General features: G+C 41.8%; 1 protein-coding gene across 1 annotated transcript in view; it reads left to right on the forward strand.

Moving 5' to 3' along the window:
• Positions 1 to 23289, forward strand: part of LOC132824062 (polycystin-1-like protein 2) — a 111479-nt gene that overhangs the window by 35901 nt on the left and 52289 nt on the right. The window contains 6 exon segments of the mRNA XM_060838330.1: positions 1812 to 2042; positions 10182 to 10283; positions 11256 to 11434; positions 11588 to 11734; positions 13400 to 13613; positions 15164 to 15173. Coding sequence (XP_060694313.1) covers positions 1812 to 2042; positions 10182 to 10283; positions 11256 to 11434; positions 11588 to 11734; positions 13400 to 13613; positions 15164 to 15173 — 883 coding nt within the window.

Consider the following 23289-nt stretch of genomic DNA (forward strand, 5'->3'; position numbering starts at 1 on the left):
CAAAATTGCACTGAGTGAAATAAGCTGCATTGAATCTAACTCTATAAGGTGTTGTGGAACTGACTAACTCTAGAGCAGAATTATTTTTGTTTTGCAAATCTTGTCAGAATGTCATATCACATGTAGCACTACATTAGGTTGCAGGCAAAATGCAAGCACCTGAGGATTCCTATTGTGCTTTCACTGGAGACCAAATCCAATGAGATTTAGTCTAGTCAAGCTCGGAAGTGTGAATGGTGTATTCATTTAGACACAGGTGCTTATAGATAGCTTGTAGCACATGAGAAAACGAAAGTATACTCACCAAGTAAAACAAATGTGTACTTAGTTCCCAGTAGCTCTCTGCAAAACAGCCAGGAATATAGAGGAATAAAACAGGTATCTTAACAAAAGGTCAAATGCAAACATTCCTACTCAATGACTTGGTTATTCAGCTCTCACTGAATGAACAAAGTGTCAATTACATTCTACTAGAGATCATTTGACAATATAATTTTAAATTAAAAATAAAGAAACCTATCTGTCTATCTGACTACAATTGAGAGAGCTCCACAGATAATTATCATGTGGGTGGAAAAATGGTGAATTTGCAACTTTACAACCACAACATTTACCTTCTGTAAAGTTCTCCAAGCTGCTGTCCATTTTCATCAAATTATAATTCCTTCAGAATGCTTCAACCTGAATCTTCACCACCACAGCTCCAGTGCCAAGCTAGGTGACATTAAATGGTCATATATTCTTCCTGCATCTGTTATTCCTGGTAATCTGCTGCAATCATGCATTCTGGAAACTATTTCTGAAATTGGGTTACTTGCTGCCTTGTCAACAGTGTCTACTTTTGAAACCATATACCATGTCTTCCAGAATCAGCCCAGGTTCTGAGTCCAAATGCCATCAATTTGCTTGGCTTAAAATTTGGAAGCATTACACCTGTGTTTTGGACATTAGAAGTGTCTTTAAAAGTCCAAAATGACATCTGGAGAACCTCGCACACCTCTGGTTTGAGTTTCACTTGATAAAATATTTGCAAAGGCGTTAGTGCATTGTGGTATTCGCAGAATATCTTTGAGCTCCCTCAGTCGCATGCTTTCTGAATCTGTGTCTTTGCTGCGTCTCAATTGTGAGATGAAATCCAGCGTCTGCTTCAGCCACAGTGTACTCTGTTGTGTTCTGCAGCCACTCCCAGCACAGTCAACACTGTTGTGCAGCCTTTCTGTCAATGAGCAAACCGCATAAATTGGTGTGTTAACTGCTTTGAAAATCTCGTGTGTAGGTCAATTGCACCTTGCAAACCCATTTTATATTTCAAAGGGCTATTGAACTGGCCCCTGCAAAATTGTTCACTCACTCTGTCACAAATCACTTGTAACTATTCTCCTCAGGTGTGCATTTCCGTCTCCTTTATCTATAATCGTACCTTCTTCCTCCAGCTCAGAATATCCTTTCCAACCTTTTAATCTGTTCAGAGATGTTTTCCTGCCCAAGAGGAGATCTAAAAATATGCTAGCCAACATTGAAATACTGCTCAGTGATGAATACTGTATTGTCCTTCATTATTTCTTGGGATTCATCACAATTTATGTTCTGGAGAAATTCAGACATGAAACACTGTAAATTAGGACAAATTTATATTTTCATAATTAAAACAGTGTTGACCTATTGTGGATTATTGTTGAATTTGTAATTACTGCAAGTCTTCAGTTCACGCTCAGAAGTCTCGTCCAGAAAGTTCTCCATATTTTGACTTTAGAGTTTGCTTTTCTTGCAGGGAAAGAATGATTCACATTTGTTCTATCTTTATCATTTAGGTGGGTCCAAAATCAAATCTAAACAAAACCCAGTGTCTTTGCAACCATTTCAGTTTGTTTGCTACCTCTTTATTGGTCTTGCCAAATACAGTGGATGTCATGGAAACTGTCAAGTTGTTCTCTCAAATCAAAGATAACTCTGTAGTAGTCTCATTATTGGCTGCTGTTTTTGGAGTTTATATCGTCTTAGTCATTTGGACTCGAATGAAAGATAGACAGGATTTAATGAAGGTGAGAAAACCTTTCATAAGATGTTGCAACTCTGAAATTTAATTTACTACCAGTTAGTTGAACTATACTTTTTAAATAAAAGGTATATTAATGCTTTTGTTGGAGTATTTTCAATTTTAAACCACATATATTCCAAATAATTTGAAAATATTATGAAGTTTCAAAATGATAGAAATGGCATGATATGTTATAGTAATAACTTTTCTATTAAATTGGTGATGCAAATCAGCCTAATGTCACATATACTATATTATATGTAAACACAAGATTTACTAATTACCTCAGTAAACATAATATTGAACAGAATGTTTATGCAAATGGTTACGTTGCAGTGTGTTGTTTAACATCTACAAAAGCGAAAGATGCTAGGCTGTGTGTGCTGACACTGTGGAGTATGCGCAATGGACTTCAGTGAGATGTTTTCATGTCTCCTTTTGATTATGAGTCTTGATAAGGGTCTACATGGACCCTGTTTTAATTAGCCAGGTGTCAGCAGACACTTACTTTGCACCACAGAGTGTTACAAGATTTTCAAGCCATCAGTTACTTATATTAAGTGTTTCTTTTAAACTGCAGCACTATTTTCTGGGTGATGAACTCTGTTGGTGTTAACATTGAATCATAGAATGCATGCAGCACAAAAGGAATGCATTCAGCCTGTTGTATCTGTACTGGCTCTCTGCAGGAGCAACTCAATTTGTCCCACTCCTAGCCCTTTCCCATGGCCTGGCCACCATGTTTATCTTTTTGTATGGTTATCTGATTTCCTTTTGGTAGCTGCCTCACACCCTGAGGCAGTGCAGTTCAGATCTTAACTACTTTCTGCACAAAATATCATTTTTTCCTCAAATCGTCTTTGGAGCCCCTGTGATTTTGAAAACTAACATCAAAACCCTTGTTTATCTTCTCTTTGAGGTGTATGATGCCAGTTTCCTCAATCTATCCACGTAACTGGAGTGCCTCATGCCTGGGATCATTTGTGTAAATCTTTTCTGCACTTTCTTGGTGCAGTCTTCACATTCCTTCCTAAGACAGAGTGCTGAGAATTAGTCACAATGGGCTGAGTTTTCCCATTTTTTGGCTACGGGTTATTTTGGGGCAGTCTCATGTAGAGTCTCCCTCATGGCTCATCGACACTATTCTCATGCAGTCTTCTGCTGCTCATCTTATTTATGATGGGTGTGGGCTCCATGGTGCCCTTCTTGCACAATCATGTGGTAGCAGAAATGGAAGTGCTCACTGGTGCCAGGACTCTATTCCTGCCCTTGGAACATATAAACCCCAGCTGCACATCAATTCAAATGTTGCAAGCCAGACACCGTCCTTCATACCCTGCTGCTTCAGCATTTTTGTCACGAGATGTCCCAGAAAGGAATGTTAGCACCCAGCTTTGCAGAAAGAAATCTGGAGGTCATGGTGAATGGTGTGCAGGAGGAGGAGTCCATTCGCATCAGACTTTGCCAGCCTGGCATGAGATTGCAGCCCTGGGAAGAGCTATTTCGTAGACAAAATGTTATGACCAGCAGAGCTGCAAGAAGGTCAGTGATCTTTTCTGAGCTACAAGGATAGTGCCACCATTGTCTCTCTGATACCTTACCCTCAGTATCATCACAACTGCACCCACCTCCCTCCAAGGCTCACGATCTACCAATCTCACTATTACATGCAGTTTCTCCACTTAACAGCTCTCACTCAGCTCACCCAAAATCTACAAACATAGCCTCTTGCTGAGATATTTGTATCATCAATCGTCACAGGTGAGGTGCCGGAAGACTGGAGTTTGTCAAACGTGGTGCCACTGTTTAAGAAAGGTGGTAAAGACAAGCCAGGGAACTATAGACCAGTGAACCTTACCTCGGTGGTGGGCAAGTTGTTGAAGGGAATCCTGAGGGACAGAAAGCACATGTATTTGGAAAGGCAAGGACTGATTAGGGATAGTCAACATGGTTTTGTGCATGGGAAATCATGTCTCACAAATTTGATTGAGTTTTTTGAAGAAGTAACAAAGAGGATTGATGAAGGCAGAGCGGTAGATGTGATCTATATGGACTTCAGTAAGGTGTTCGACAAGGTTCCCCATGGGAGACTGATTAGCAAGGTTAGATCTCACAGAGTACAGGGAGAACTAGCCATCTGGATACAGAACTGGTTCAAAGGTAGAAGACAAAGGGTGGTGGTGGAGGGTTGTTTTTCAGACTGGGGGCCTGTGGCCAGTGGAGTGCCACAAGGATTGGTGCTGGTTCCTCTACTTTTTGTCATTTACATAAATGATTTGGATGTGAGCACAAAAGGTACAGTTAGTAAATTTGTAGATGACACCAAAATTGGAGGTGTAGTGGACAGCGAAGAGGGTTACCTCAGATTACAATGGGATCTTGACCAAATGGGCCAATGGGCTGAGAAGTGGCAGATGGAGTTTAATTCAGATAAACGTGAGGTGCTGCATTTTGGGAAAGCAAATCTCAGCAGGACTTATACACTTCATGGTAAGGTCCTAGGGAGTGTTGCTGAACAAAGAGACCTTGGAATGCAGGTTCATTGCTCCTTGAAAGTGGAGTTGTAGGTAGATAGGATAGTGAAGAAGGTGTTTGGTATGCTTTCCTTTATTGGTCAAAGTATTGAGTACATGAGTTGGGAGGTCATGTTGCGGCTGTGCAGGACATTGGTTGGAATATTGCATGCAATTCTTTCCCTGGAGCGTCAGAGGCTGAGGGGTGACCTTATAGAGGTTTACAAAATTATGAGGGGCATGGTCAGGATAAATAGATAAAGTCTTTTCCCTGCGGTTGGGGAGTCCAGAACTAGAGAGCATAGGTTTAGGGTGAGAATGGAAAGATATAAAAGAGACCTAAGTGGAAAACTTTTCACACAGAGAGTGGTACGTGAATGGAATGAGCTGCCAGAGGAAGTGGTGGAGGCTGGTCCAATTGCAACATTTAAGAAGCATTTGGATGGGTATATGAATAGGAAGGGTTTGGAGGAATATGGGCCGGGTGCTGGCAGGTGGGACTAGATTGAGTTGGGATATCTGGTCGGCATGGACGGGTTGAATCGAAGGGTCTTTTTCCATGCTGTACATCTCTATGACTCTATGATTCCTGCCCACTGCACATCATACTGTCTGTAGGAAAATCAATGTTTGCGCAAAAGCCCTTCATCAGAGAGCTTTTGTCCAATATGTCAATTTTCCTGCTCCTTGGATGCTCCCTGACCTGCTGTGCTTTTCCAGCACCACACTTGACTCTAATCTCCAGCATCTGCAGCATTCGCTTTTGCCTAGTTGATTTTAACCCCACTGCGAATCCTCGTCTAAGGATGCCTATCCTGAAGATCCTCTCCAAGGATCTCAGTGAGTCTTTCTGTCACTGCAACCTTTAGGTCATCTCCTCTGCCCTGAAGCTCTGCAGCCACATTCTTAAACAGACTCGCTATTACAACCACATCTCCTTCCTCAGTGCCAAATTCATGATAAAGGGCTTTTGCCCGAAATGTCAATTTTCCTGCTCCTCGAATGCTGCCTGACCTGCTGTGCTTTTCCAGCACCACACTGTTGACCCTAATCTCCAGCATCTGCAGTACTCATTTTTGCCGTCATACTGTCTGATCCTAGTTCTTATTTACTCACTCACTTGGGGTGCCTCAGCCCATAGAGTCATAGAGATGTACAGCATGGAAACAGACCCTTTGGTCAAACCCGTCCATGCCGACCAGATATCCCAACCCCACCTGCCAGCACCCAGCCCATATCCCTCCAAACACTTCCTATTCATATACCCATCCAAATGCCTCTTAAATGTTGCAATTGGACCAGCCTCCACCACTTCCTCTGGCAGCTCATGCCATAAATGTACCACCCTCTGTGTGAAAACGTTGCCCCTTAGGTCTCTTTTATATCTTTCCCTTCTCACCCTATACCTATGCCCTCTAGTTCTGGACTCCCTGACCCCAGGGAAAAGACTTTGTCTATTTATCCTATCCATGCCCCACATCTCCTGCTCCATTATGGTTGCTAACATTCCTTTCAGTTACTTTCATCTCATTCAATGCCTTCTTTTCTGTCATCATCTTTTCATTCTATTCAGAGAGGTACCATGTTCAATGTCCTCATTGTCATTCTCTAAAAAAAACTGCTGCCACTCTCCCTGCTCCTCAGCATCCATGGTATGCTCTCTCTCTTTCTCTCTCTCTCTTTTTGTCTGCTCCAGTTGTGTAGGGGCACAGCATGTCAGGATTGTACCTTGTCTAGAACATACTGCAAAGCCCTATCAGAGCAATCCAAACATCTGGCTGTCATCTTCAGGAGCCCTCTTGTCTTTTCCACAAAGGCCCTGGTGAAAACTGTGCTGCATTGTGTCTGTATTTATAGAATCATAGAATCCCTACAGTGTGGAAACAGGCCATTTTTGCCCAACAAGTCCACACCAACCCTCCAAAGAGTATCCTACCCAGACCCAATCACTGATCCTATTATTCTACATGTCCCCTGACTAATACATCTAACCTACACATCCCTGAACACTATGAGCAATTTAACATGGCCAATTCACTCAACCTGTACATCTTTGGACTCTACCTCAGTCAGTGAGCTCCATAAAAGAGCCAGCAACCAGGTTTGGAGAGGCTATCCCTTGTCTCCCAGCAGCCATGCACATGTGGTATTCAACCCTTGGAATGAGACAGGAACTTGTGAGTTATCAAGAATTTGGACATCATAGCATCTTCCAGGATATGGCAATCCCCTCAGCTTTTGTGCTGTTCACATTCAGGTTTAAAGGCTAATATCCCCTAATTTCCAATTCAACCCCTGGCCTACCACATTGCCATGCTGACCATAATGATCCACTGTTCCCCACCCCAATCTCCACTCCCACCATTGAAGCCAGGGTATTGGTGTCTTTAAAAATCTCCTCTTCCGTGTCTGACCTCCTCTTCCGGGTCATGCCTGACAAACCTGTTGGAATTCTTTGAAGAGGTGACAAGTAGGTTAGACCAGGGAAACCCAGTGGATGTGGTCTACCTAGACTTCCAAAAGGCCTTTGATAAGGTGCCACATGGGAGACTGCTGAGCAAGGCGAGGGCCCATGGTGTTCGAGGTGAGCTACTGGTATGGATTGAGGATTGGCTGTCTGACAGAAGGCAGAGTTGGGATAAGAGGTTCTTTTACGGAATGGCAGCCGGTGACAAACGGTGTCCCGCAGGGCTCATTGTTGGGGCCACAGCTGTTCGCATTATATATTAATGATCTGGATGAAGGGACTGGGGGCATTCTAGCGAAGTTTGCCGATGATACAAAGTTAGGTGGACAGGCAGGTAGTACTGAGGAAGTGGGGAGGCTGCAGAAGGATCTAGACAGTTTGGGAGAGTGGTCCAGGAAATGGCTGATGGAATTCAACTTGAGCAAATGCGAGGTCTTGCACTTTGGAAAAAAGAATAAAAGTGTAGACTCTAAATGGTGAGAAAATTCGTAAAGCTAAAGTACAAAGGGATCTGGGAGTGCTAGTCGAGGATTCTCTAAAGGTAAACATGCAGGTTGAGTCTGTGATTAAGAAAGCGAATGCAACATTGTCATTTATCTCAAGAGGGTTGGAATATAAAAGCACCGTTGTGCTACTGAGACTTTATAAACCCCTGGTTAGGCCCCATTTGGAGTACTGTGTCCAGTTTTGGTCCCCACACCTCAGGAAGGACATACTGGCACTGGAGCGTGTCCAGCGGAGATTCACACGGATGATCCCTGGAATGGTAGGTCTAATATACGAGGAACGGCTGAGGATCCTGGGATTGTATTCGTTGGAGTTTAGAAGATTGGGGGAGATTGAATAGAAACTTACAAGATAAAACATGGCTTGGAAAAGGTGGATGCTAGGAAATTGTTTCCGTTAGACGAGGAGACTAGGACCCATGGACACAGCCTGAGAATTAGAGGGGGTCAATTCAGAACAGATATGTGGAGACATTTCTTCAGCCAGAGAGTGGTGGGCCTGTGGAATTCATTGCCGCAGAGTGCAGTGGAGGCCTGGACGCTAAATGTCTTCAAGGCAGAGATTGATAAATTCTTGATGTCACAAGGAATTAAGGGCTACGGGGAGAATGCTGGTAAGTGGAGTTGAAATGCCCATCAGCCATGATTGAATGGCAGAGTGGACTCAATGGACCGAATGGCCTTATTTCCACTCCTATGGCTTATGGTTCTTATGGTCTTCCCCACTCCACCCCAGTTCCTCCAATGTAGTATAAGAGCTGACCCATAGATTTGGAATTGAACCCTTCAGTGTCATTCACCCATTAGCCACGCAACCTAATTCAGCTCATCACCAGACTTGGCTTCCCTACTTTATGCTTCCTTGCATGGACTGGCCCCTGATCAACCCAAACCTCAGGACGAAGCACAGCTCAGACCTCTGAGTGGTGTCTCTACAGCCAACAGATTGATTGAAGCTGACCTGTAGAACCGGGTCCCAAACCCCACACTGGAAAGACACTGAGCCCTTGACCTTGATCGCAAGAAGCACCTGACTGTCTGAGACCACCTCCTTGGACTGGGATCAGAGAGTGTCTTTTATTGAGTATGATGACAGTTACTTACTGACAATTATCCCCTTTTTCTACAGTCGGGATAACCATGACAAGCTGTCTGTCTGCTTTACAAATAAAGGCAAGACAGAGATGCTGTGAACAGCCAAGTGCAAAGTAAGTGCCAAGGAAGCAAGTTAAAAGCCACAGTATGCATCCTGTGTAGATGTAAGAGATGGATGTGTCATCTGCCAGGAGCATTACAATATAAGGTGTCAGTGAACAGTGAGGAAATGCTAAAGTGTGTTTTAAGTTGCTCCAAGATCAGCCATGAGGATGTGGTGAGGTTAGGTGCTTTGCCAGTGTCAACTTCTGTTGACAAAAGGTGGAGACAGTTGCTTCCCATAAAGATGATGGTGAATGCAGCTTCTGCTTAGTAACCGCTCTGACTTTCCTGTTGGCAACTAGGGCCATCCGATTTCTTGCCAATACTTGTGAGCTGTATGGAAAGAAGACGAGATGAGCTATTAATGTGACATAAATGCATGAAAATAAGGTGATTACCATTTATTAGTGAGATTCTCAACTCAATGTTAAAACCTGAAGGGGAAAAAATGCAGCTTTTTTCTTAACATCGACAATCAGATTTATTCATTTTCACCATGTTTTCCCAAATTACTCAACATAGCCCACATTGCACCAGGGCTGGGAAAATTCCACCCAATATTCGAGTTGGTGCTGAGCCAGTGCTTTAGAGAATCATCATAGCTTTCTTATGTTTGTTCTCAATGTATGTATTTAAAAAAAACACGATTCCAAACCCCTTTTTAGCCACTTTCTCAACAGAGACCATAAGACATAGGAGCAGAAATAAGACCATTCAGACCATTCAATCATGGCTGATGTGTTTCACATACCCAGTCTCCTGCTTTCTCCCCGTAACACTTGATTCCCTTTGATACTCAAGAACCTGTCTATCTCCATCTTAAATATACTTAATGACCTAGCCTCCACAGCCTCTGCTACAACCTTCTATGATTGTGCACATGTAGAACCAATCACTTCATTCCTGAACTGCCTTTAGAATGTGCACTTTATTTTGGAATTGCCACTTGATTGATTGATTTATCATTTTCACATGTGCCGGGATACAGTAAAATGTGTTGTTTTGCAAACTATGCAGGCATATGAAATGTATCAGGTTAGCAGAGCAGAGTGTAGAATATAGTGTTGCAGCCACAAAGAAGGTGCAGAGAGAGAGAGAGAGAGAGGTCACCGCTACATTATTTGTTGCTCCCTCAATCACAGGCTGCTTCTCTTCTGCATTTGCTGCTGATAGGTTCACCAGTGAAGCACAGGAGAGAGTCAGCTTGTGATTAGAGAAGCAGCTTCTTACAGATTTGTCCCTGCTACTTACCTGCATGCAAAAGAGTCTTTTCCACAGACTGTATAGAGAGGTGCATGGTCAGATTTTGAGCTGACCATGTTGGGAACAACAACCAGATCATCAACCATTGCACTACCATTAATGCTCAAAAATATAACATTCAAATTTTTATTAAAATCTTAAAATTGTTGTTTAGTAGTAATTGCATTGTATCATCTCAAAATTTGTCTTTCATTTAGGTGAAGAAAACTGTGCTTGCAGATAATGATCCATTTGCCAAATACCATTATTTGGTAAAAGTCTTCACAGGCCATCGAAGAGGAGCAGGCACTACATCGAAGGTCTGGAAAATGAAAATACAGGCAAATACTATAGAAATTAATTAAATTGAAATGTTAATAGAGTAATTGGGGCTTCAAGATAACCTGCAGAAATCACGGAAGGAACAAAACAGTTAATTAAATTTTATAATCAGACTGTAATACATTTTTCATTAATTGCAGTTACAGATATAACTAGTTGAAGAGTCATAAGTTTTGACTTATTTCTTGAATTTGGACAATGCTGGTAAGATCCCAGTAATTACACACTGAGAAGTTGGGTATTTTCCTTGAAGAATTGCTGTTAGGTCATGACTTTCAGGATTTGAGCCTCGGATCAGAAAAGGAGATTTTATAGCTTGTGCTTCCCAGAACTCCATAATAAATCATACTCTTGACACAAAAGTTGACAGCTTACAAGATATATAATTTCTTACATTGGTCCTTGTGTGACATAATGATATCTGTTTGGAGGTGGGTATGGTTCTGTTGTTTGCAAAATTCTCCAAACATGGGTCACTTTGGAATGGGGTCAATCTAACAGTTACCCACTGTTTTACTGGGCCCACCTACTCACCTCCCGGAGACTCGGAGAATACTGCCTGGTGTCAGTACTTGGATGAGAATCTTAGCCATTGACATCTGTCTATGACATCATGGCAGAGCTAACAGAATTACTGCTTCTTGCCTAAACTCAATGAAAATAATGCAAGATGGATGATGTTAATGTGATAACTCAATACAATCGGAACCTGGCCACATGGATTGGCATTTGTAAATATACCACTCAATCTCCAAATTTTTTATACACTTATGACAACATTCCATGATTCTTGTCATTAGGACCAGAAAAATTCCTCACTTTTGGATCAATTGCAAATTTCAGCTTACTTTCCTGCTCTAAAAATGTCTAAACTTCAAGTAAGACAGTTGGCAATTTTGGAGTTGTGACAATAAGATGCATAACACATTGCTTTATTATTGTTTGCTTAGGTAGTAATGATGCTGTATGGTTCAGCAGGCCAAAGTGACTCCCATCACCTGACTGATCCGAAGAAACCACTCTTTCAACAAGGGTCAGTGGATGAGTTTCTCCTTGCTACTCCATTCCCATTGGGCAACCTCACCAGCATTAGACTGTGGCATAATAATTCAGGATCCAGTCCATCCTGGTAAATGTACTTTAGTGATTCATTCTCTAGTGCTTTCACAATCCTGTACAGCATTATTTTACTGTTTTACTGTGTGCATTAAACCTGATGAAGCTTAACTTACTACAGAATGAATTCTTTTTTTTTTAACGGCTGAACTCTCATTAACTGCAGGTACATCAACCATGTAATTATACAAGATCCAGAAACAGGGAAGCAATGGTACTTTTTCTGCAATTGCTGGTTAGCTGTTGATGCTGGACAATTTGTTCTTGATAAAACCTTCCATCTCGCTTCTGAGGCAGAAATGAAAGATTTCAGGTATATTCCTAAGATTTCATATGAAGAGCTGTGCATATGTTTTCCTTCCCAATGTCAGGTCTTAATCAACTAGGAGAAAGTGAGGACTGCAGGTGCTGGAGATCAGAGTTGAGGAGTGTGTTACTGGAAAAGCACAGCCGATCAGGCAGCATTCAAAGAACTGGAGAATTGACATTTTGAGCATAAACGCTTCGTCAGGAATGAGGCTTGTGGCCCAAGGGGGCTGAGAGTTAAATGGGAGGGGATTGGGGCTGGGGGAAGGTAGCTGAGAATGTGATAGGTAGATAAAGGTGGGGTGAAGGCGATAGGTCGGACAGGAGGTGGAGCGGATTGATGGGAAGGAAGATGGACAGATAGGACAGGTCAAGAGGATGGTGCCGAGTTGGAAGGTTGGATCTGGGATAAGTTGGGGGGAGGAGAAATGAGGAAACTGGTGAAATCCACATTGATCCCGTGTGGGCCTCCTCCACCCCAAACCCTAACCACCCGATGCCTACAGGAAGCACGCCTCATCTTCCGCCTTGGGACTCTCCAACCACACAGGATCAATGTGGATTTCACTAGTTTCCTCATTTCTCCTCCCCCCCCACTTATCCCAGATCCAACCTTCCAACTCGGCACTGTGCTCTTGAACAATCTTACCTGTCCAACTTCCTTCCCACCTAGCCGCTCCACCCTCCTTTCCGACCTACCACTTTGACCCCCACCATCATCTGCCTGTTGCATTCCGACTACCTTCCCCCAGCCTCACCTCCCTCCCATTTATCTCTCAGCCCTGGCTCACAAGCCTCATTCCTGATGAAGGGCTTATGTCCGAAATGTCAATTCTCCAGTTTCTTGGATGCTGCCTGAATAGTTGTGCTTTTCCAGCAACACACTCTTCAACTATGTCAGGTATTGGTCACTTTCTCCTAACAGTGGACAGAATATATTAGTTTCAGGTAACATGCCACTGATGAGTAAGTTAACATTAGATATTCTTCCACCTATTTGGCCGTCAAGTCCAAAGGTACGTGAGACCCAAACCCAGACCTTTTAGCTCAGAGGGCTACACCATTTGAGTATTAAACTCTATCTGTTCACATTTTGATTGTTAATGGACCTGCCTAGAAATTTTAATTTTAACAATCCATCTTTCATTTCTTTTCAGTGTTGTAGAAAGAATTGTGGATGCTGGAAATCAGAAACAAAAATGGAATGAAAGATAGATTGTTAAAAGTAAAATTTCTAGGCAGGTCCATTAACAATCAAAAAGTGAACAGATATAGTTTAATACACAAATGAAGTATTAACTTTTTCAGCTGCTGATGGGGCTATTATTTATTATCTTTGCATTTTATAATTGGGTTAGAATTTGCACTTTTGTGCTTTTCTAGGATGTCAAGGAGGCTAATACATTTCACAATGATCTGTGTAAAGCACTTCATGAGCAATTGTAAATCAATATTTTAATACTGACTTTGTGATGTTCCTATTTTTGCTTTTCCAACACATGAAACTTAATGTCACATGTGTGACTATATTATGTTTGATATCACTTTGACATGGATCCAGTGACTAGTCTGTGATATTAACATAAACAACACACTTTTTTTAACTTGTATTCATCTTAGGATACTTTGAAAGAATTCATAACTGAAACCTGTCCTGTTTGATGTGTTCCAGCAATCTGTTCTTCATAAAAACATCTGAAAGTTTCACGGATCAACATATCTGGTTTTCGATATTTGCTCGCCCCCCAAGGAGCTCCTTCACCAGAGTGCAGCGGGTCTCTTGCTGCTTCTCTCTCCTCTTGTGCACGATGTTGACCAACATCATGTTCTGGGGAACAGCTGATAATGGGACTGAACAGGAGGAGCAATTGGGTAAGCAGTCTGTTGCAATAAACTATTTAGTGGTGAAAATAAAAATAAAAGATGTCAAATAAAGGGGATGCTGCAAACATTAGGCTGTAGGCTCTGACAGGGACTTTTGCCTGAAACGTCGATTTTCCTGCTCTTCAGATGCTGCCTGACCTGCTGGGCTTTTCCAGCACTACTCTGATCTAACCTCTGACAGGGGGTGCTACCTGAAATGTTGACCTATTTGCTCTTCCAGATGTTGACGAATTCAAGCCTATATTTCAGGCATTTTGGGAGTTCACTTGCCTGTTTTCACCTGAAGGTGCTTCCCTTTATAAATTATAGTTAAACCATTTTAAATGTTCCTTCTGTAACTTTCCAATGTACTCATTATTCATGTATTATACAAACAATCAGGTTGAGTGGTTTATTTGGCTCTGAAGGCCAATACAAGTGAACATGGTCTTTTCTCGTTTCTGTACAGGATAATTTTTCATGTTTTAAATGTATTTCATATTTGTTTAAAGAACTTTGCTTTCCAACATCAACACTAAAATACATGTGGGAATTATATAAATGATGAATGAAAATGTGGAGTTGGTTACAAAGTGGTGCTGTAATCAAAGAATTCAAAAGAATTAGACATGAAACTGAAGCTCTAGTAATCTAAACCAATAGTCAAGATTGGGCTCCAGCTCATTCTTTTGCTATTATTTGTAATTTTTATTTATTGTATCATGTTTTTGAGAATTTGGTTAGGAGCTTGTTTAATGTGTTCTGAATTAGTACATTATAGGTTTTGAGCAAAATATTTTTTAATCCATAACTTTGAGGAACTTTAATACCCAACCGTGCTGAGGCTATGAAGCACATTCCTTTTTGAAATTTAGATTAAAGCTTTGTTTTTACACTAAAATTAACTGATAATTTATCTCAGCGCTTTGTGCAAGTTGGCGGCTGTGTTTCCCCTCTGAAAATAAATTACTGACTTCAGATTAATTCCCCGACTGTAAAATTTATTGAGATATCCTGAAGACATGAAAGACACTATATAAATTAATAGTTATTTTTTAACCATCAAAGGAGCACCCTCACTGCATCAGTGAATCATCTTTGCAAAGATGACCATTGAAGGTTAAATTCAGTAAGTCTGCTTTTCCAATGATGAACCACAGTCAGAGAGTTTGGGCAGTAATACACAATAACAGCAAAAGTCCAATCCATGGTCATTTTGAATGAGGTACCCTAGTAACACCATTGGTGTTCTGAGTGTCATCTTACTGCAAAGTTTAGGAAAGCTGGCATTTTGGACTAATCATGTTGGGATTAGATTACTGAAACATAACTTTGCACTTTGCCTTTTCACTCATTAGACAGAAAGGATTTTAATTCCATTAGTAGCCTTGGCTGAGAAGATTGGGGTGAATCCAAAGAGATTATTTAAATATGTTAAAAGAAAAAGAATAACTAGAGAGAGAATAGAGCCCCTCAGGAGCAAAGTGGACATGTATGTTTAGAACTGCAGGAGATGGATGGGGTCCTCAATGAATATTTCTCCTCTGTGTTTACCATGGAGAAAAATGTAAAGACTTGGTGACGTGGGGAAGTTAGTGGTCATATCTTGGGGACAATCCATATCGCAGGAGGTGTTGGACGTATTAGAATGTATGGAGCTGGATAAATCTCCTGGTCCTGACTAGATATATCCAAGAACACTGCAAAGAGGCTAGAGAAGAAATTGTGAGGACCCTTGCTGATAATTTTTAGAGTTATCATTAGCCACGGGTGTGGTCCTGGAAGACTGAAGGGTAGCATGTGCGCCCTTATTCAAGAAGAACTACAAAGAAAAACCTGGGAACTTTAGATCAATAAGCCTAACATCTGTGGTAGGTAAGTTACTTGAGAAGATTTTGAGAGATAAAATATACATGCAGTTGGAAAGACAGGGTTTGATTGGGAGTAGTCAGCTTGGCTTTGTGCGTGGGAGATCATGCCGCACAAATTTGTTAGAGCTCTTTGAAGTGATGAGGAAGGATGATGAGGGCAGGGTGATAGACGTAGTCTGTATGGATTTCAGTAAGGTATTTGATAAGGTTCCACATGGTAGGTTGCATGGAACCAGAGGGAACTGGCAAATTAGATACACAATTGGCTTGGTGATAGAAAGCAGAGGGTAATAGTAGAAGGATGCTTGTCAGATCACAGGCCTATGAGTGGTGGAGTGCCTCAGGGGTCGGTGCTGGGCCCTTGGCTGTTGTTATCTGTATCAATGGTTTGGATGAAAATGTAGAACCCATGTTTAGTAAGTTTGCTAATGACACTAAAATAGGTGGTATCATGGATAGTGAGGAAGGTTATCAGAAATTGCAGCAGGACCTTGATCAGCTGGGGAAGTGGACTGAGAAATGTCAAGTGGAGTTTAACATAGTGAAGTGTGAAGTCTTGCATTTTGGAAAGTCAAGTCAAGGTAGGAGTTTCATGGTGAATGGTAAGGCCTTAAGGAATGTAGTAGAACAGAGGAAACAGGTGCACGGTTCTCAGAAAGTGGACAAATAGACAGGGCAGTGAAGAAAGCTTCATCAGTCAGGGCATTGAATATCAAAGTTGGGAAGTTACATTGCAGTTGTACAGGATGTTGGTGAGGCCCTGCTTGGAGTATTGTGTTCAATTTTGGACACTTTGCTATAGGAAGAATGTTATTAAACTGGAAAGAGTGCAGAAGAAATTTTCAAGGATATTGTCAGGACTCAACGGTCTGAGAGGTTGGATTAGCTAGGATTTTTTTCTTTAGAGCGTAGGAGACTGTGGGGGTATCTTATAGAAGTGTATAAGATCATGAAAGGCCTGGATTGGGTGAATGCACTCAGTCTTTTTCCCAGGGTTGGGGAATCAAGGACTAAAGGGCATCAGTTTAAGGTTAGAGGAGAAAAAAATAAAAGGAAACCTGAGGAGCAACTTTTTTATACACAGGGTGATGTGCATATGGAATGAACTGCCAGCGGAAGTGGTTGAAGCGTACTTTAACAATATTTAAAAGACATTTCGACAAATACATGGATAAGAAAGGATTAGAAAGGGTATGGGCCAAGTGCAGGGAAATGGGGTTAGCGTGGTTAGACATTTTGGTCAGCATAGGCAAGTTTGGGCCAAAGGGCCTGCCTGCATGCTGTTGGACCCTATAACTCTATAACTATGAATTGGATTTGAACCTAGAGACTAGAGGATGGTTGAAATTAATTGTTACAATGTGAACATGGAAAATTAATCAAGATATTCTCTGCAGTTCATTTTTAACTGAGAACGATTTTATCTTTTCATCAGTCTGAAAGCAATCTGGGCATTTCAACCAATTCTCTCGGAATTGTATAGGAAATTTTCAATTGTTTTAAGGAGGCATCTGTGTATACAAATCATGTCTTTCATGACCAGACATGGTGAATTCCCCCTCCTCTGGATAACTGAATATTTTGTCATCTTCAGACATTCCCTGCCCTCTCGTATCTTTCATCCAATATCCAAATCAATGGATTTTCTCTGACATGATTCCAATTTACTCCATCTGATCATAGAAAGATTAGGATGAATTTTACTCTCTTTGGGTTGAATGAAGTTAAAGAGAAGTGATTATTAAACTGTGAAAGGTCTCAGTTCAGACAGCAACTTGATATCAGTCCACATGGTCTTTTCAGATTGTTAACATTATAATGAGGCTATGTGATTCAATTTTGTCTTTACTCATCATTTGAAATTTAACCCAGCTACAGGAATTCTCTCAACTAAATAGAATTGAGGAACTGCTGTATCATGAGGCAAGTCCTTCAACATGTGGCTAACATGCCTGTCTGGCCAGGCTCCTGACATTGGAAACTTCTGACCATTTTGATAATACCCAAACCTTTCCAACTGAGGTCTCCAATCTCCTGTCCCAAAGAAGCATCCAGATTTCCCTAGGCCCCTGAACACTCAGTACCCAAGCCTTTTCCATCCAAACTCTGACCTCCCACCTTCCCTACGTCTTCTGGTCTCTCAAGTTTTCTCTCCACTCCCAGGCTTTTGACCTTACCCCAGATCTTTCAATCTTCCCAATGTTTCCAATCTCTCTCAAGGCCTCACACCTCCTGCTGCCCAGCTCTGACTCCTCAAGCCTCTGATGATGGCATTTGATCTCTCATAAGTAGGATTTTAATGCTCCCCACCTCAGGAATCCAAGGACCAGAGCCCATCCCACCAGGTTAGGGTTGTAACATAACTTGTCCTGTGTCCTTTTCCAGTCTTGCCCTGCCCAATTGTGCGTCAAGCTCGACAATCAGGCTGATTCCCAGGCTCAAGTCCTACCAGCAACACAAGGGTCGTGGAGTTAAGCCTTTCCTGTGCTTTGCATGCTCCCATTTGGACCTAGCCAGTCAAGAAACTTCTTAGAAGTTGTTTCAGTATAAACAATGTTATCATTGTTCTCGTGTCTTGGCACCACTACTTATGTAATCTCCTCCATCTCCATCCTTTGTCTATCTTGTTTTCCCCTTGACAACTTCATGCATGAAATGGGGTTACAAGGTCCATGTGCACATTGATGACTCCTCAATCTGCCTGTCTGCTGCCATTCTCAATTCCTCTATTACCCCTCTACTATCAGACTGCTTGCCCAATAACCAGTTATGGGTGAACTTCCATTTCTTTCACACTAACATTGGGAAGACTGAAGTCTGAAGTATTTTGCACCTGCCAAAATTTCGTACCATTTGCCACTGGTTGGTATAGTGAACAGACCTGGGCACAAATGGAACATAAGACATAGAGCAGAAATTAGGTAATTCATCCCATTGAGTCTGCATCCAATATTAAATCATGGCTAATAGGTTTCTCAACCCCATTCTCCTGCTTTCCCCCAGTAACCCATCGTCCTCAAATGTTCCTCATATGTTAAGCTTTTCATTCCAGGAACCGTTCTTGTAAACCTTCTCTGAACACACTCCAGAACCAGTACATCCTTCCTGAGGTATAGGGCCCAAAACTGTTCATAATACTCTAAATGTGGCCTGACCAGAACCTTATAGAGCCTCACAAATACAACCCTGGTTTTATTTTCAAGTCCTCTCAAAATAAATACCATCATTGCATTTGCCTTCCTAACTCCTGACTCAACTTGCAAGTTTACCTTGAGAGAATCCTGGACTAGAACTCTCAAGTTTCTTTGCATTTCAGACTTCTGTATTTTCTCCCCATTTGGAAAATAGTCCATGCCTCTATTCTTCCGACCAAACAACATGACCTCACACGTTCCCATGTTGTACTCCAGTTGCCACTTCATTGCCCATTCTCCTAACCTGTCCGAAGTCTCTGCAGCCTCTCTGCCTCCTCAATGCTACCTGTCTCTCCACCTATCTTTGTATCTACAAACTTAGTCAGAATGCACTCAGTTCCTTCATCTATTTCATTAATGTCTAAAGCGAAAAGTTGTGGTCCCTACACTGAGCCTTGTAGACCACCATTGTCACCAACTGCCATCCTAGGAAAGATCCTTTTATCCGCACTCACTGCTTTCTGGCAGATAACCAGGCTTCTATCCATATGAGCATCTTGCCTCTAACACCATGGGCCCTTGACTTCCTCAACAGCCTCTTGTGCAGCACCTTGTCAAGAGAATTGCCCTCGGAGGGAATACAAAATAGGTTTGTAATAATTATATTTGGACCTCAGGGATTACATTATGAGGAGTGTTTTAGGCCTGTTTTCTCTAGAATTTAGAAGATTAAAAGGTAATCCGATTAGAGACTTCAAGATACTAATAGGAAAAGACAATGTATATAAAGATAAACTATGTTAATAGAGAAGCAATGGCCTAGTGGTATTATCACAGTACTGTTAATCCAGAGACATAGGGTAATATTCTGAGGACCTCAGTTGTAATCCCGGCAGATGGTAGAATTGTAATTAAATTTTTAAAATTTTGAAATTAATTGATGACCAGGAAACCATTGTCGATTCTTGGAAAAACCCATCTGGTTCACAATTATCCTTTAAGGATGGGAACAGTCATCCTTACCTGATCTGGCCTCCATGTGACTCCACAGTAATGTGTTTGACTCTTAACTGCCTTTTGAACAAGTAGGGATGGGCAATAAATGCTGCCCTAGCCATGAATGAATGAAAAATATCCACTGGTTTGAGATTCTAGAACTAGTTGAAATAGACTAAAAATTAGGGCCAGACCACTCAGGAAAGATAGGCAAAAGTGAGGACTGCAGATGCTGGAAATCAGAGTCTAGATCAGAGTGGTGCTGGAAAAGCGCAGCTTGTCAGGCAGCATCCGAGGGAAAAGTGTTAGGAAGCATCTCTGTAGACAAAGGTTGATAAAAGTTAGCAATAATTGGAACTTTCTTTCACAAACCAGTTGACGTTAGGTTAGTTATAGGGTTGTACAGCACAGAAATTGACTCCACAGTCCAACTCGTCTGGGATTTCCAGTCATCCTAATCATACCTAGCCCCATTTGCCAGCATTTGGCCCATATCCCTCTAAAACCTTTCCATTTATATACCCATCCAGATGCCGTTTAAATGCTGTAATGGTACTCGCCTCCATCACTTCCGCTGCAGCTTGTTCCATACACACACCACCCTCTGCATGTAAAAGTTTCCCCTCCGGTCCTTTATATATAATATATTTTGATTAAGAAAAAATAGATTTTTAAATATTACAACAAATACAAAACAATGCAATTCAAAATCGTACAAAAATAGTACAAAACTAAACCCAAATAATAAAAAAAACTTCCCCAGCCCACACTCCTATACGAAAGTATAAACATATATAGAGAAGTATAAAATTAAAAAAAACCTAAACTAGTTATTTAACTAACTAACTAAATACCTAACAACAAACAAATAAATAGCAATAGCTCAGCCCAGCCAAACAAAACACTCATACATTCACAGTTCCTCCTCCCTGGTTATTGGACTCACGAAACATAATCGTTACAGCTCTATAAAAGCCTTGGTTAGTGTGGCACATAAATCTGTGTTCAGGTATTTCAAAAAGGGTTGCCATGTCTTGTAAAAATTCTCAGCTTTGTGGTGTACCATATTTGTGAGAAAATCCAGGGGAATATGTTCCAAAACAATCTTCCACAGGCCTGGGGGGGTTTTCTGATATCCAACCTAGCAAGATATTCTTCCTTGCACAGAACGTAAGAATATTGAAAAGTTTTTCCTTATGCGAGTCTTCAGGAAGTATAATGGGTAGGCCCAAAAGGAGTGAAATAGGGTCCTTCTCCACCCCACACCTAAAATCCTCTCCATTGCACCCACCGCAGCGCTCCAATATGTTTGAAGCCTGTCACAAGACCAAAGACAATGGGTAAGAGTGTCTGTACAGACCTTGCACTTGGGACATGCTGAAGATACCTCTGGTTTAAATTTTGACAAATGGTCCGGAGCCAAGTGAACTCTGTGGAGAATCTTCAACTGTAAAGCATGGGTCCTATTGCAAATTGATATCTTCCTTGCATTCTCCCAAATATCCTCCCATGCCTCTGAAGAAACTTCAACACCCAGCTCTCTTTCCCACATCTTGCAGAGTCGATCAGACTCATCTGAGGTGGCACCCCCCAATTGGTGATATAGAATACTGACAGAGAGTGTACTCTTAGCCATTAGTACCCATCTTTCTATGTCAGATTTGTAGGGATCAGTCAAAAGTGTGGTCTTTTTTTGAATAAAATCCCGAAAAAAACGACAGAGGACTCTATTAGGTAACTTGTACTTCTGTGTTAACTGATCAAAGGATACCATTACATCTCCCTCAAATAAATCACCCATGCAAGATATACCCCTAGCTGCCAAATGTTTAAATCCTGAATCTATCATTCCTGGTTGAAAACTCGGCATACCCACTAAAGGTGTGAACAAAGATGTTTGGCCAATATTACCTTCCCTCTGCTGAATTGCCCTCCATGCTTTAACAGTATTGATGACTATTGGGTTATGGCAATATTCCCTAACTGTCCTTACCTTGTCCAAAAACAGCAAACTGGTAAGGGGGCACCTTGCCTGGGAGGCTTCGATATCTAGCCATATTGAAAGAGGGTCCCCACAAACCCAATCACTCACTTAGGTCAAAAGCAAGCTTAACTGGTAATTTTTAATGTCCAGAAGGTCTACTCCCCCCAATCTGTGAGGTAACTGCAGTTTGGCTAATTTAATGAGGGGCCGTTTACGGTGCCAGATAAAGGAGTTGAACCAATTGTTCAGTCTCCTGAGTGTTTGTTTATTGAAAATCAGGGGGACCATCCGTATAGGGTACAGCAAACGAGGGAGAATATTCATCTTAATATGTGCATCCAACCCAACCATGAGATTGGAAGTGCCTCCCATCTTTGGAGATTTTGTTTAATTTTTTCAAATAATTGAGTAAAATTGGCTTTGAACAGCCAATCCAGAACTGGAGTAATGAATATGCCCAAATACACAAAACACCCCTGTTACCACTGAACTGGGAATCTATAGTCACTCTCAAGAGCCAACACTTTCGTAAGACAACCCATAGGCATAGCCTCTGATTTAGCAAAATGAATCTTATACCCTGAAAAAGCGCCAAACACGTGAATGCATTGTATCAGGCAAGGAAATTGTCAAGAAAATTAGAACATCGTCTGCATACAGTGAAATCTTATGTAATTTTGACCCCACTTCTGGAGCTGATATATTGAGATCCCCACGAATGGCCTCTGCCAACGGTTCAATCAGCAACATGAAAAGTAATGGTGAAAGGGAACAGCCCTGTCGGCTGCCCCTAGAAATATTAAAATTGCTTGATCGTACCCCGTTGGTAATGACCGCCGTGAGAGGTACACTAAAGAACCTTTACCCATCTAATGAAAACTTCGCCCAGACCAAACCACTCTAGAGTATAGAAAAGGTACAGCCACTCGGTCAAATGCTTTCTCTGCATCTAAAGAAATCACCAATCCCTGTATTGACTGCTGTTGGCATGCTCAGGCAGACCGATGATCCGAATGGTTTTTCTCTTGCTCCTGTTTTCAAGATCATCCACTTGGTCACACAAATTTCGAACCTGCATCTTTTGGGCGTGGATCTCTTCCTTGAATGAACTGGCATCAGCTTCCACCACTGTGACCCTGTGCTCCACCTCAACCGTCCTCTTCTCCAGGTCTTCCAGCTGCTGCTCATGCTTCTGCAGCATGAGAGAGACTGGAGCCAGCTTCTCTTCAATCTGTTCCCCCAGCATCTTGCGAGATTTCGAGAGCTGGTTCACCAGGTCCTGGAGAGTAATCTGCTCTGAGGCTGCTGCAGGCTGAGCTGCAGGCCGGGCTTCGGATGCTGATCCTCCCTTTTTAGGCATTTCTGGACAGCTGAAAATACAGTAAGTCAATTTTTAAATGTTCTTGGGGCTCCACAATCTTTCCAATGCCCCAAGAAATCCTGATGACCTGGGTTTTGCGGGTTAAAGGACCGTCCTGCTCCTGCTGCGATGCGAAGCTCTGATCTTCTCAGATCGACGCCATCTTGGATCCCTCCCTCAGGTCCTTCTTAAATCTTTTCCCTCTCACAATAAATGGTAGCATGATGGCTCAGTAGTTAGCACTGCCACCTCACAGTGTCTGGGGCCTGGGTTCGATCCCAGCCTCAGGTGACTATCTGTGTGGCGTTTGCACATTCTCCCTGTATCTGTGTGGGTTTCCTCCCACAGTCCAAA

Source organism: Hemiscyllium ocellatum, chromosome 17, assembly GCF_020745735.1.
Source record: "Hemiscyllium ocellatum isolate sHemOce1 chromosome 17, sHemOce1.pat.X.cur, whole genome shotgun sequence".
Lineage (NCBI taxonomy): Eukaryota > Metazoa > Chordata > Chondrichthyes > Orectolobiformes > Hemiscylliidae > Hemiscyllium > Hemiscyllium ocellatum.